The sequence below is a fragment of the Tachysurus vachellii genome, chromosome 3 (genome assembly GCF_030014155.1).
Source record: "Tachysurus vachellii isolate PV-2020 chromosome 3, HZAU_Pvac_v1, whole genome shotgun sequence".
In the NCBI taxonomy this organism is placed as follows: Eukaryota; Metazoa; Chordata; class Actinopteri; order Siluriformes; family Bagridae; genus Tachysurus; species Tachysurus vachellii.
Window position 1 is genome coordinate 30,296,580 of NC_083462.1, and position 16,224 is coordinate 30,312,803.

General features: G+C 38.8%; 1 protein-coding gene and 2 pseudogenes across 1 annotated transcript; 2 read left to right on the top strand and 1 right to left on the bottom strand.

Annotated features, from left to right (window-relative positions):
• The first annotated feature begins 9,144 nt into the window (after positions 1-9,144).
• Positions 9,145-9,440, top strand: LOC132843411 (histone H2A-like; annotated as a pseudogene).
• A 501-nt stretch (positions 9,441-9,941) lies between these two features.
• LOC132843410 (histone H3-like) lies at positions 9,942-10,337 on the top strand (annotated as a pseudogene).
• A 1,693-nt stretch (positions 10,338-12,030) lies between these two features.
• LOC132843409 (histone H2B-like) lies at positions 12,031-12,405 on the bottom strand. The gene has a single exon (XM_060866705.1). The coding sequence runs from the start codon at positions 12,403-12,405 to the stop codon at positions 12,031-12,033; it is 375 nt and encodes a 124-aa protein (XP_060722688.1).
• Between the last annotated feature and the right edge of the window lie 3,819 nt (positions 12,406-16,224).

Sequence of the window (16,224 nt, forward strand, 5' to 3'; positions counted from 1 at the left end):
TCAAACCAGGTGACTGGGTGGTGGTGAAGGATTTCAGGAGGAAAAGCTGGAGAGCCAGGCGGTGGCTGGGACCATTTCAGGTACTTCTGACCACGCAGACTGCGGTGAAGGTTGCAGAGAGAGCAACGTGGGTTCACGTTAGCCACTGTAAGCGGGTCCCTGAGCCAGAGGAGAAACCAGCATCCGACAACTGTTAAGAAGAACTAAAGGGAGCATCAGGGCACACGGTGACGTGCTAGTAACCTCTCCCGTGAGCTCCAACTGACTCTCTACGACGCGTAAAGTGTCTGAGTCAGAAGAAAACAGAAGAAACACCGGTATAACACCTACTCTCCAACACTGAGAAGAAGCAGCGTCATCTGAAAAGAGTAACATCGACACACACACAAATGTGAACAAAAAGGTTAATGAAATTAATAAACTAAGTGAGAGCGGTAAACGTGACACTTTCGATAGTAGACAATAGTAGATGATAGTAGACGGCTATACAGTATTACATACACACTACGGCCCCAGACTGACATACACACACACACACACACACACAAAGGTCTGACTTCAAAGGACGATTCAAATAGGCAAGGTGGAAGCTCCTGTGAAGATGAGGAGCCTTGTTAACTATCACCCTAGAATCCTAGGGACCATTATCATCTTCATGATCTGCCTGTTAATAAAAGAGAATTCAGAAAAAACTGCAGAAAATCCCACTTCTATTAGAATCCGCAGAGATGTGTATGAAAACACTTACTGGCAACTCGCCAACTACACTGCCAAAATGATCACAAATGAGTCCTGTTGTGTGCATGATGGTCCCATCTGCAAGCAAACACACAATTATTCCCATGAAAAGTAATAGTAGTGAACTGAAGGCCATAGCCCAATACTGTAAAAGTTCTTACTGCATGTTTAAGCAAGATGCGTATAGAGTGCCGAATGGTACCCATTTAAGTCTGGTGATAAATTCACCAGCCTCCCTATGGTGTGAAGATGGAGGACCTGGGAGGACTGGTTTAAATAATGCCACTATATGTCTATGGACTCTAATGAGTGTGTTGAAACGAACACCCAAGGTGAATCAAACGAGAATTAACACATTCAATGCACAGCCTCCTCCTAAATTAAACTACACACACTGTTTTGTAGGAACAGGAAACATACCATTACTGTAGGTACTATCGCCAGAGATGCACTCACTTATATTACCCATATTCGGATGATGGGACCTGCTCACAGGCAAAGTGTTCCCTTATTCATCCATCTGACACCGGAACACTACTCAGGGCTGACGATTGGTATTGGGTCTGTGGTAAAAATGTGTATTTGGCCTTACCCCATAACTGGGGGGAGTATGTACTTTAGCAAGGTTTAAGTACCCTGGTGTGGTCATACTTCACTCACACTCACCCAGAAAAACGGGCCAAAAGAGACGTTTCCGATGATGATTTTCCCCCGCCAGAACATAGACTAAAAAGTAAACTAAGTAAATTCTTTGATTCCATCTTACCACAATATGGGATGACTCGGGTATGGAATCAACTAGAAGTCACACATTATCGGCTTGCCACTTATATTAACTCCACTAATCGAGCAGCAGAGGGTATCAAACAAGAACTCGCCGCCCTTAGATTTACTACAACACAAAATAGAATAGCCTTAGATGTTTTATTAGCTAAAGAGGGAGGTGTATGTGCCATGATAGGAGATCAATGTTGCACCTTCATTCCCTCTAATGATGACGATCATGGGTCTATCTCCGATGCACTGCATGATATGCATAAAGTAGCAAACCAAATGAAACGAGATGAACACGGAGATAATAGTTGGGGACTTTGGTATACACTGTTTGGACAGTGGACTCCCTATCTATCAATGATAATCCCAGTGAGTGTGGTAGTGATCTTATTATGTTTGTTTGGCCCTTGCGCATATAAATGCGTCCATCACATCATAATGTCCAACCTAACAACCAAACAACTTGTGAAACTAGACGATGTTGACAATAATACAGAATGGATTCCTCCATTCGATGATGAATATTTCACTGAATTTGACCAGACTGATCCAGAAAACAGACAAAGATGAATACGGACAGTAGAGACTTTTGACTTGTAGAAACGTTACAATGAGATTGATGTTTAATGCTTTGCCTTTAACTGCATTTCTGTTTGGGTTCTGTCCCCACAAAAACAGCGCATTGTCCACTGAAGTTCATGTATTTTATGACGCGTTCATGAAAACCTTACAAGGGAAATGATATGTTGATGTGAGATTATACATGATTAAACTTAGCCTAAGCCATATGAGAATATATACTTAAATATATACCTTAAGTATATATATAAGTATACTTTAAGTATAGAATATACTTAATATACTTTATACTTTATAAGTATACTTTAAGTATAGAATATATACTTAAGCAAATGATTAATAATACTGTGGATCAAGTAGTTGATTATTAGTAATAGCATATATTATTTAGAGTCTAGATTTGGTTACAGATTAATGATTGTTGAAATTTTGTGTATTGTCCCAGGGACAAAAGTGGGGAATTGTGGTGGAAATTTCTAATCTTAAAATGTTCATAAGGCTTTGTCCTTCTATGCTTGTACCCTGTGTGTGTCATGACCAGAGACTGACATTGTCATCAGTAGGTTTTGTTAAGATTATAACAAGGGCAGTAGGGACTGGGGATTAGCTTGGTCAGGAGATGTATGAGGTGATTTTGAGCCAATGATTGATGATGTTTTGCTTTTACATATCTTCGGTTTTCTTGAGTTCTGTCTATAAAACCTTGATGTAATCAATGATCTTGGCCCTTCATCCCTCATGCTACATGTGGAGTGTTGGGTCCTGCTGCTCAGCTGAGCACAATAAATTGTGTAACCTTTTTACTCTTGCTCGTGTCTACCAGTGTTATACTTTATTATTTAAATCTCTCTAACCTCGGAACTTCCACAACAGTTGCATAAAAGAACTAATGAAGGAATAACCTACACCTGTCCATGAAACAGCTTTTGCTTCAATTGTCGAATTTCTTTTGGTCCCTTGAAAAAGGGGGGGTGGCTACTCTCAAGAGCTGTAATTCCTAAACCCTTACTCCAATTTGGATTTAAATACCCTCAAATTAAAGCTGAGAGACTTTCAGCCCACTATACCTATACAACTATAACGTAAATATTTTTATATTATTATAATTATAATAAATAATATAATAAATATTATTATAAGTACCTAAAAAAAATTAAAAAAATGTACCTGTGTCCAAATATATATGGACCTAACTGTGTATGAAAATTGTAATCTAGTTTGAAAGATTATCAGTCAAGAACTAAATGTATTATTGCAATTTTGAAATTTGGCCAACATATAAGATCAAATAGTATTCATAACAGTATTTTTCAGTCATTTATTGCTTTTATATTAGATTTCGTGTTGTTGTTGTTGTTGATGTTGATAGTAGTAATAGAAGCAATATCCTAAAATGTGCAAAAGTTGCACAGGGTAAAAAAAAAACAACAAAACAAAAACTAATACTAATAATAGTAACCTTCAACTATTTGTAACTATTGTGTTTTTTTATCACGTTTCTGGAGAAGCACAATGTCTACATGGTTCGACATGCGCTCTATCACTATTCTAAAGATGTTTCATTTTAACTTGATTAAACCTGATCAATCTTTAAACTTGATGAAAAGGAACACTCAGTTCCTTTTCACTCGGTTTCTTAACACTGTATCACTAAAACTCTGAGTCCACCAAAAAGTTCTTGGTCTTGTCATATCTTGGGTTTGACTGATATTTGAAAATATCCTAAAATGATTTTTACATACTGTGTATGCATTTTACACTATGTATTTTGCTTTCTTTATTTGGCCACATCATTATCACAATTTTATACAGACATCCATTAAATCCAGCTCAGTTTGAGCTTGGATAGTATAGCAAAGACAATCACTCTGGACCCCTCACATCTAGCACACTCCCTCTTTGAACTGTTGCCATCTGGTCAACGTTACAGAGCCCTGAGCACCAGAACGACCAGACATAGGAACAGTTTCTTCCCTCAGGCAATCCATCTGATGAACACTTGACATACACAGAACACACAACTGTTCTTACATTATTTACTTAAAACACATACTTATTTATATTTCAATTTGCACATTTATATTTAAATATGCACAATTATATTTCAATTTGCACATTTATATTTCAATTTGCACATTTTCCCACTGTACATACAACTGTCTATATTATATATATATAAATGTTTGTCTTGTCAATGCCATTCTGTTTACACTGTGGAGCATCTGTACTAGAACAAATTCCTCGTATGTGAAAACAAACTTGACAATAAAGATCTTTCTGATTCTGATTCTGATTCTGATGTTACCCTAGGTACAATAGATTATCTGTATAGTTGCACAAAATTATAGCAATAATGTCTTTTTTTGACTAATGTGATGAATTGTGTTTTATTTTATTTATTATTCCATATCTTCTGATGCTATACACGTGAACTGCACATTATTATTCATTGTTAATTTTACATTCTTGCATTGCTGATGTCTAGCCAGCATTTAAGCCATAAATGTGTATCCATAAAAAAGCTATTTGCTTGTATACTACTACAGATAATGATAAATAGACATATACAAATTTAAATGTGAAAGGTGCAAGTTTTAGAAGGTGAACTAGAAGATAAACCAAATATTACCAAACAAACCAAACATTATTTCGATTTGCACATTTATCCACTGTACATACAACTGCCTTTATTATCCACTCTACATACAACTGCATTTATTAGGGGTCAAGCCCCGAAGGGGCGTAGACACCTATTGTTATCGTTAGTTTTCTTATTATTAGGGGTCAAGCCCTGAAGTTCGAAAAAATTTTACGGAAAATTCAAAATGGTGGAAAGATATTCATGACAGAAATGATGTATGGTGCATTCGAATCGGCATGAGCAAAGGATCCAAAATATGCAAGAATTTTGTCTCTAGGCCTTACGAGTCAGCAGTTATGAACATGAACATAATTGGATGTTTGGACTGTTGGTGGCGCTAGAGGGTTTGAGCTAGACACACCAAAGTTGCTATAGTAACTTCTAAGACTGGCCTCTACATGTGTGCCAAATTACATAACTTTTCTACGTACGGTTCTATAGGCTGCCATTGACTTCAATGGCAGAAGAGGAAGAATAATAAGAAGAAAACCGACAATAAAAATAGGTGTCTACACCCCTTCGGGGCTTGACCCCTAATAATAATAATAAGAAGAAGAAAACCGACAATAACAATAGGTGTCCTTTGGTATGTAGCATCTAGAGACACCCGAGACAAAAAGTTATCAAAAGCTTTTTGATAGACCAATGCATTCTCATATACCGTGGCAACATACACGGTGGCGAGCACGCCAAAACAGACGTGAGGCTGGATCTTCGCAAAACTTATGCATGTCGACACGAAACTTGGTAGATGTCATTATAGTCATGACCTGAGGGTCATGACTATAACGCTTATACTGTATATATATATACTGTCATATATATACTGTCATGACTTTTCGCTTATACTGTAACTACTGCAAACTTGAGTCTAAAATCATGAAGGAGGTGTTGTTTCTTCTTATCATGGTCCCTTTAACCTTTCCTTATATACCATTTACAAATTACAACCGTCTTCTCTTTGATGATGTCTTTGGGTTACAATGTCTGTCACTCTCTTTGGCTAACCATTTTCCAGGAATCTCTCTCTCCCTCTCCATTTATGGTATGTGAGTTTATTTAGCCACTATTTAGCCACACAATTATGTCCTTTTAAATTAGATAGGTCATTTAGTTTGGTTCAATACCTTGTTGTCCTGCATTCTCTGTGTAGTGGACACCAGGATATATCTCTCTCTGAGAGAGAGAGAGAGATATCCTGGTGTCCACTACACAGAGAATTTTCTGAGAATACTGATCTCCTATCCCCCTGTGACTTTACAGAGGATAAGACATTTTGGAAAATTGATGGATGATGAATGGATGGACTGAAATTATTTAATAAAAATGTTGCAGTTCTCTGATTACTATGGTGTGTAACTTTAATACTGTAGACATTTTACATCCGTTTGATGACAAATAAAACATTAAAGTATAACAAAAGATGCTGCATTAATTTTTAACATTGTTTACTAAGTATTAGAATGGTTGTATACTATTGGGGCAGTTTAGAGATCCAACTGTGTTAGATACTGTAAACATTCTGTGAAGATCTCACAGATTTCACAGCTTTACTGATGCTGGTTACGTGCTGGTTACATCACATGGATGTAGTCAGATTTACTTTTAAAGTATTAAATATTGTACAGTAATATCATACCTTGTTGACGTGAAATGTTCTGCACACTAATGTTGAGGATGAAAGTTTACTGAAAGAGAGCAGTCAGCAGTCTTACTGCGGTCAGATGTCGCCATCTAGTGGATGTGTGTCGCAAGGAAAACGTCAGCGTTCTGAGATATAAAGTCTAAGATATAAGTCTTAAGGTATAGATATAAGTCTTAAGATATAAGAACTTCATACCAGATGACTGTGGAGGAGCAGAGCAAACATGGGGATGTTAGGATAAGAATAAGGACAGAATAAGACTTTTATGACTAAATCATGTATTTTAAATTTTTATGAAAATGTTTTAGACAGGGGGGGCAGGGTGGCTTAGTGGTTAGCACATTTGCCTCACACCTCCAGGGTTGGGGGTTCGATTCCCGCCTCCGCCTTGTGTGTGTGGAGTTTGCATGTTCTCCCCGTGCCTCAGGGGTTTCCTCCGGGTACTCCGGTTTCCTCCCCCGGTCCAAAGACATGCATGGTAGGTTGATTGGCATCTCTGGAAAATTGTCCGTAGTGTGTGATTGCGTGAGTGAATGAGAGTGTGTGTGCCCTGCGATGGGTTGGCACTCCGTCCAGGGTGTATCCTGCCTTGATGCCCGATGACGCCTGAGATAGGCACAGGCTCCCCGTGACCCGAGGTAGTTCGGACAAGCGGTAGAAAATGAATGAATGAATGTTTTAGACAGAACATTTAGGAGGGGGGGAAAGCAGCTATGGACAGATTATTGCTTTGATGATCCAAATGACAAGAAATAACAGACAGAACATGAGGACTCAGGACACAAAAGGGACAGGGGAGCTAGACTCACAAAGGTAGGAGAACATGGACAGTGTAAAGAAATGAACAGAATTAAATACTGAGGCTCGTGTAGTCTGTTTTTTTATTTTTTTTTATTTTTGAGCTGAACAAATTGACAGCAAAGAAAATCTAGCTGCATACTTTAATCTAAACTACCCAAAAGTACAGTGGGTGGCACCAGGCCTCTTAGCTCTCAGGGTCATCTCTCTGCCCACTGGTGGTTTTCTCTCTTTTTTCCATTTTTTCTATGACTGAAATGATAAGCAGTGAACTTTGTCTGTTCAGATGTATTTCAGACTTTAACATGAACTGTGAGTAAACATTTGAAATGTCGTTTCATATAAGAGCTCGTTCTGAACTGAGATACGTGATTTTTTAATTTGAATATTCGAAAGTGAAAATTTGAAATGGTGAGAATTTCAGTAAATTTTGAAGACTCAATTAATTTGTCATACTGCAAGTGAAAAGTTTATTCTTTTTTCTTTACTGTTGCAAATTATTTTTTAACTACCTTCATGTAATTAGTTACTCAAACAGAGGTACAGTAATAATGAATTTCATTCATTTCTTTATCACTACCTGCAGATTATCTAGCAGAGACAGTCAAGTATTCACACACACACACACGCACACACAGAGGGCATCATGCTTCAAAAATAAATCAGATATTAGTCAATTATAGTAAATTACTTAATCACAAAAGAGAGACTAATAATTCAGCATGTAGCTTGAAGATGACATGTTCATATAAAAATAATTCATTTATACTTTGTAATAAAGATCTAGTAATTCAGATATTTATATGTCCACCTATAACCCAAACAAAATAAAACATTTGTAGAAAAAACATGGATATTAAAAAGTGCTTGGGGAATATTATTATAAATTAAAAAGGTAAGAGAAATAATGCCAAATATCAGGGCTGAAAGTGAAACAGAAATTTCATTATTTGTGTGATAAACAACAAATTTATTGGCACAATTAAAACTACAGATTAATGTTAATGGCTGTCTAACAGAACTATTTCTGTTAAGCGCTGCACTCTAAATCAATCAACACAGAAGCACACACACACACAGGAAATAATAATAATAATAATAATAATAATAATAATAATAATAATAACAATAATAATAATAATAATAATAATAATAACAGAGAGTACAAGGATTCAGAACAATGACAGGAAAAAATATATAATAATAATTATATATATATAATTACATATACATATATATATATATATATATATATATATATATATATATATATATATATATATATATATATATATATATATATATATATATATAAAAGGCCAAAAAGGCTCTTAGGTTTTTTACTCCTCAAACGGCTCTTTTAAGAGCCACCCATATTTTCCCTTAAAGACCTGTTTCCTATTCTGATAGGCATGATAAACAAAATGATGACTTTACTGGATTCTGTACCGAGTGTTTAGGCAGCTACAGAGTTGTACATTCACGTTCACATAAACGTGTGAACAACTAGGGAGAATTGGACAGTTTACAGTTTAAATCCATGTGCATTTATCTTTATTCTATACTAATATATGCTTTTATAGATATTAAATCAGTGAATAATACTGAATAATTAAATACTGATTATAAATCAGTTGACAAAATATTTTCTCTCTACCAGGATATACATTTAGTCTTTTTTTTAGTTTATTCATTCTCTCTCTCTCTCTCTCTCTCTCTCTCTCTCTCTCTCTCTCTCTCTCTCTTTCACACACACACACACACGCACACACATAGGGAGTGGGTGGGGTGTGTGGCGTAGAATACAATGATGGACTGACGCTGGAATTCTACGGCGTGTTTCGGATTGGTTCTTCCGTCACAAGGATCTTAGCCAATAAGAGAGTTGATGTGTTGGTTATATAACAGAGTGCTAGAAGAACAGCGCTGTTATTTCGGCGTTATTCTTAGAACCTATCTGAGCTACAAGATGAGCGGAAGAGGCAAAACCGGCAGTAAAACGAGGGCTAAGGCCAAGACTCGTTCATCCAGGGCCGGACTGCAGTTCCCCGTGGGACCGCTGAGATCCTCGAGTTGGCCGGCAACGCCGCCCGTGACAACAAGAAGACCCGTACCATTCCCCGCCACCTGCAACTCGCTGTGCGTAACGACGAGGAGCTGAACAAACTGCTCGGAGGAGTGACCATTGCTCAGGGAGGTGTACTGCCCAACATTCAGGCCATGCTGCTGCCCAAGAAGACTGAGAAGGCCGTCAAGACCAAGTAAACTTGTTCACCGCTGCGTTTCTCTCCCCCCCAAAAAGGCTCTTTTAAGAGCCACCCACTTTTACTGAAAAAGTGCAATTTCATCCTAGATTTTATTAATACTGTGAATGAACTTATAAAGACAATTCCCCAAATAAGCATTAAAATATTCTGTTAATAATATCTGGTCTTGTTTAAAGACTGATGTTGTTGTTGTTGTTGTTGTTGTCAATAATGAAGCCTGCTCTCTAAATGACAGAAAGAGACAGTACTGTAGGTTGCTGACAAGGAACAAAAGCGCTGTGTTAATGAGACCGCCAATAGAATAGGTTCGGGCACTTTGGGTTTTGAACTGTGTCCGTGACAGAGAACGGTCCAATAGTCATCAGGTGACGTAACGCGTTCTATCCAACGGCAGATGTGTGCTTTCAATACGCCCAATGAGAACAGGGTGGCTTAAAACACAGCTTTCGCCAGCAACGTTTATTGTGTTTTTCTTCCGTGAAGTTCACAGCTCGACGCTATGGCAAGAACCAAGCAGACCGCCCGTAAGTCCACTGGTGGCAAAGCGCCCAGGAAGCAGCTCGCCACTAAGGCTGCTCGCAAGAGCACCCCGGCTACCGGCGGCGTGAAGAAACCTCACCGTTACAGGCCCGGCACCGTGGCTCTGAGGGAGCCATTATCAGAAGTCTACTGAGCTGCTTATCCGCAAGCTGCCCTTCCAGCGCCTGGTGAGAGAAATCGCTCAGGATTTCAAGACCGACTTGCGTTTCCAGAGCTCGGCCGTCAGGAGGCTAGCGAGGCATACCTGGTCGGGCTGTTCGAGGACACCAACCTGTGCGCCATTCACGCCAAGAGAGTGACCATCATGCCTAAGGACATTCAGCTGGCCCGCTGTATTCGCGGAGAGCGCGCTTAAATCTCAATTCTGGCTAATGTACACAAAGGCTCTTTTAAGAGCCACCACATTCTCTCTGAAAAATTAGCAGTTCTTCAAATCTTTCTGTGAGATTATCCTGTAAATATCACTTTAAATTTTACATATAAATATAATCATGCCTCTAAAGATATGAGGTGTTATATAATGTTTGTGTGATTAACACACATGTAAATGTGAATCTTCTTTACAGAAATGATTTACAGAGACTACAGAGTGTTTGTGTTAGGAATATTGTGTTCAGGGATAAGAAGAGCAATTGAATAACTCAAATTTAAATGTATTTGGTTTTTTTTTAGCAATGGACAGTGTCAAAACAGCTTTACAGAACATTTTACATAAAACAAAAAAGGTATATAAAAATTAATATAATACAAAAACTCAAGTTTAATATTAGTCATATACTTAAATGTGTTTGTATTTATTCCTAATGAGCAAGCCTGAGGTGACTGTGGTGAGGAAAAACACCTTTAGAAAGAAACCTTGAGAGGAACCGGACTTAAGGGGGAACCTCATCCTCATGTGGGTGACACTGGACAGTGTGATTATAAATATACATTCTGATAATGTTGTATTGATGATGAAGTTGTTGTCCTCAAAGATCACGTGTAGTCGTCATCTCTTAGTATAACTGAATATTTAATGAAGCAGAGTCCAACTGGAGCTGGAGCTGAGTAAAGAAGCAATAGGCTGAATTATTGTTATTATTATTGTAATTACAAATTAAAATATAGTAGCATGGACAAAATGAGTTAAAGAAAAAAGTGTTTATTCTTTGTTTTGTGTTTGTGTTTAAACAGAAAGAGAACAAAAATCACAGGTGTTGATTATTATGAGCTAATTATGACCTCAGGTACAGAGCTCTAGATGAATGTTTGATTGACATTTTTGCTTCTATTTGCTCCTTTAAGTAGTAGTAGTACTGTTGCTGCTGCTTTTATTATTATTAGTAGTAGAAGTAGTAGTTGTAGTGGTGGTAATAGTAGTTGTAGATCACAGATATTAAATCATTAATATGCTAAAAAATAAACAAATAAATGTATAAACAAATATATAATAGTGTTGTGGATGGATAATGACCGCCATTGTGTGGCCATGTCAAGGAAATGAAACCTTAGAAATCTAATTTGTAGCAAATATTATTATTAGTTGTAGTAGTTTTTGTAGTGGTGGTAATCGTAGTAAATTGCAATAAAAAATAAACTCACAATGGTTAGAAATAGTTGCAGGTTACTATTATTATTAGTGGTATTTTTATTTTTGTTTATTTATTATTTAAAAAAAAAAACTCTCAAGAGCTGTAATTCCTATACCCTTCCTCCAATTTGGATTTAAATACCCTCAAATTAAAGCTGAGAGCCTGAAATTGATACTGTCCATTGCTAAAAGTGCTATACAAATAAATGTGAATACATTTTCAATTACTCTTCCTAACCCTCAACACAATATTCCTAACACAAACACTCTGTACTCTAAAGCAGATTCACACAGATTTATATATATATATATATATATATATATATATATATATATATATATATATATATACATATATATAAAAGTGATGTTTATTCGATAATCTCACACACAAAAACGAAAAACTGCTCATTTTTCAGAGAGAATGTGGTGGATCTTAAAAGAGCCTTTGTGTAGATAAAGACAGCGGTAACGCACTTTACTTGGAGCTGGTGTACTTGGTGACGGCCTTTGTGCCCTCAGACACGGCGTGCTTGGCCAACTCTCTGGGAAGCAACAGACGCACGCCAGTCTGGATCTCCCTAGAGCTGATGGTGGAGCGCTTGTTGTAGTGAGCCAGACGAGAAGACTCACCGGCGATGCGCTCAAAAATGTCGTTGACGAACGAGTTCATGATGCCCATGGCCTTAGAGGAGATACCGGTATCAGGGTGCACCTGCTTCAGGACTTTGTACACGTAGATGGCGTAACTCTCTTTCCTGGTCTTTCTGCGCTTCTTGCCGCCTTTACCCGCCGTCTTGGTCACGGCTTTCCTGGATCCCTTCTTGGGCGCGTTCTTAGCTGGTTCAGGCATGGTATTGCTGTTCGAGTGAACTGCGAGAGAATGAGTATGTCACAACCGGTGGCTTGAAGGAGACAGACCCGTAGGCAGGATAGCTTCGAATGAAAGGGGGTTTAATAAATAATGAAGACAGGTACAAAAACATGACGAGAACAGAAATAAAACAGATGACGACACTTAACAGAGACTAGACATGACACCGGGTATAACGCAACTAATGATTCCGCGCTGCCTTCAGCAACGCGGCTCACTTAAATACAATGAAGACAATGACATAATAAGGAACAAGTGTTAAAACAGGGAGGAGCAGACGGAACCGGGGCAGACACGTGACAACAACAATAGCACATGGCCAAAAGTCCGGGCTGAGTCCTGACAGAGTAACACCCACCTACTGTAGATGCTGCTCTATTTACAGGCTGACATTGTAATTAGGCACAAGAGAACAAATGTGTGTTAGTGGTCATAATCCCCAAGCTCCTGATGCGGAGTGCCTCCTTCCGCTCCTCCTACACACTTACTCCTCCCCACTGTGACCGCTGTGCTTTGTTCCCCTTCCGCCGTTTTACCCTCAACTTTGTGCTTTATGACAAAAGAAAAGGGGGAAAAAAAACCTGTTTCTACCACCAGACTTTAGACGTGTTTCACACACACACACACACACACACACACTATATATATATAAAATAAAAAGAGAGATCTATGTAAATCAATTAACTTATATAATATTGTACTAAAGAGCATCAATTATAAAAATATATATCGGATATTGCTTTATACTTTTCACGTCATTTGCGTTTTTCTCCCCCCACACACACATGCAGTAAAGAAGGAACATCTCTTTGTGAATATTTGGGTGGCTCTTAAAAGAGCCTTTGTGTTCACGTGGTTCGGTGTTGAACTTTTATCCGCCGAAGTCGTACAGAGTGCGTCCCTGGCGTTTCAGGGCGTACATCAAAAAATTTAACCTGGATGGTCCTTTTGGCTTACATTTACATTTACATTTACAGCATTTGTCAGACGCCCTTATCCAGAGCGACGTACATAAGTGCTTAAATCTCTAACATTGAATACATTAATGCTGGCTCACTAAGTTACATACTTAAGATACCATGAGTTTAAAACATTTGCTTCCAACGATACTCGCATGACCAGGAGATCCCACTGGAGATGTTTTCTCTCTGGCACAGGATTAGATACTTTGAGGTGTCAGAACTTCGGACGATGTAGGGCATCCCTTTCCCTCTGAGCCATGTATCTTGTCTGGGGGTGTGGGATGGAAGACAGGCACTGCCACCTACATTTTTGTATGTTTGGGTCTGGCTGGGAAACCGGGCCTAAAAGCACGGGAACAGGCAGATCAGTGATTAACCCAATTAATAGTGGCCACTCACCCTCCGGACTCCGGGTCTGCATCTGTGCAACGGGAATCTCATGGACATTGCCATGAACACAGAAGACCGATATGGTCTCCACTGGCTTTACTGTGGGGCCAGGGTGGAGGCCTATCCAGGGTGATTGTGCTGCCAGAGTGCAATTGGGCTGAGACTGAGGCTGTTTATCTCTACTTAAAGCGCTGCGCTATTTGGTAAAGCCGAAGCATGTAAGGCACAATCCGCTAGCCAGAGTTTAGGGGGCTTGCCGGTGACTGTAGTTCTGGCTCGGTGGGCATGGGCTTGTCAACAACAGGGTCCCAGTGGGGTGTCTCTCCTGAATCCTTCTCTCTCCCTGAGCCAAGGGGTGGTTGGTGGAGGGGTGGTTTGGTCACTGATAAATAAATCACTGAAAATAATACAAATCATGATTTGAAATTACACTTGCGTACTCCAAGTCAATAAACACTGAATACAAGCTAATGACTGAATGTACTGTTCTAATAAATCAACACCTTCTCAGTTTTAGTTGCACTTTTCTTCTGACTCTGAGGCAGTGTTACAGATATACTGCATTAGATTTTGATCTTTTACCTTTAAATAATAATTGTGTTTTGCCATATGCAGTGGTAAAGTGCAAATTCTGGCTTGTGTGAATGGAGAAAACTAGGATACGGGCAAATCTTCAGTTTATTCGTTAAAGTAATGTTTCTAAGTAATTTTTTTGACGTTTCTTACAAAATCATATAATTTATTACTATAATGTTTAACATTTAGCATTTTAGAATTGTTCAAAAATTCACAGTAAGCCCAGTAATAGAAATTTCAAACAGTGCATTAGTGTACACAGATGTATAATCTCCTTTATAGCAGCATAAAATATTGTAGCTGTATTACAGCAGTGTTTTCTAAAACTGTAGCCAAGAAGAGCAAATGTATAAATCTTTTGAACATGAAGCCAGGATCTGAGAGCCTCTCAACACTGAGAGCAATTTGTGTACCATCTTGTGTATAGTTTTATCATAGTTTTGCATTTAAGTTCATAAATCTTTATGGGATGCACGATTATATTATTGGCCACTTTATTTGGAACTCTTGTACGCTCACATGTTAATTTTCCAATCATCCGATCATTTGGCAGCGGTTCAATCCAAAAATGATGCAGATAAATGTCAAGAGCTTAATATTCACATACAATAACAGTGACTCACTCTGTAAAACTGTGGTGAGCAGAAAAGCATCTCAGAACACAACACTGTACAGGAACAGGGATCTGAAGCTAATGTGAAAATATGCTTGACAAAGTATTTAAGTCTTCGGTACACTACGTAACACTGTAGCTAGTGGTTTTTTTTTAGTTTAGTTGTTTAGTTAGTTTAGTTTAGTTTAGTTTTTTAGTGCTTTCTAAAGTAAGTGCAAATTTAGTGAACAGGAAGGAAAAGAAAAGAGACCCTCGGAAAAGAAAAGAGACCCTCGGAAATTCCACAACATCATCTCTTCTCTGCTCAACCCCCCGGCTCCACCTTCTTCATCCTCCCTGACTGCAGAAGACTTTGCTTCTTTCTACCAGGAGAAGATTGAGGAAATCTGCCGGACCTTCACTTCAGCCCCGACTGCACTTACATCTCAGAGTATGGACTCCCCTACACCTTTGTTGTCACATTTCTCAACTGTAACAGCAGAAGAGATTCTAAAACTCATCCAGTCTTGCAATCCTACCACCTGCCCATTGGATCCACTCCCTTCCACTTTGCTGCAGACCATCTCGCAAGACCTTCTGCCCTTCATTACAACTATCACCAATAGATCCATAGCATCTGGTCAGGTACCAACTACCTTCAAGAGAGCAAGGGTTATTCCCATCCTGAAGAAACCTGCTCTGGATCCATCAGACATCAGTAACTACAGACCGGTATCACTTCTCTCGTTTCTTTCAAAAATTCTTGAACGCATTGTCTTTAATCAACTGTCTGTCTATCTCTCACAGAACAACCTCCAAGACCCCAACCAGTCTGGCTTTAAAGCAGCTCATTCCACAGAGACAGCCCTTTTAGATGTCTCTGAGAAACTACATGCTGCTAGATCAGCCAATCTCTCATCCGTCCTTATCCTCCTTGACCTTTCAGCAGCGTTTGATACGGTTAACCATAAGACTCTCTTAGCCACCCTCAGGAGTCTTGGGATATGCGGATCAGCTTGGGAATGGTTCGCTTCCTACCTGGAAGGACGCTCATATCAGGTAACATGGAGGGGAGTGACATCTGCTCCACGCAGACTCTCCACTGGCGTCCCACAAGGCTCAGTACTTGGTCCTCTTCTTTTCTCCCTGTATACTCACTCTCTTGGTGAAGTTATTTCCTCACATGGGTTCTCTTACCACTGCTATGCTGATGATACACAACTTATCTTCTCTTTCCCACCCGCAGATGCCACAGCTTCTGACCGGATCTCTGCATGT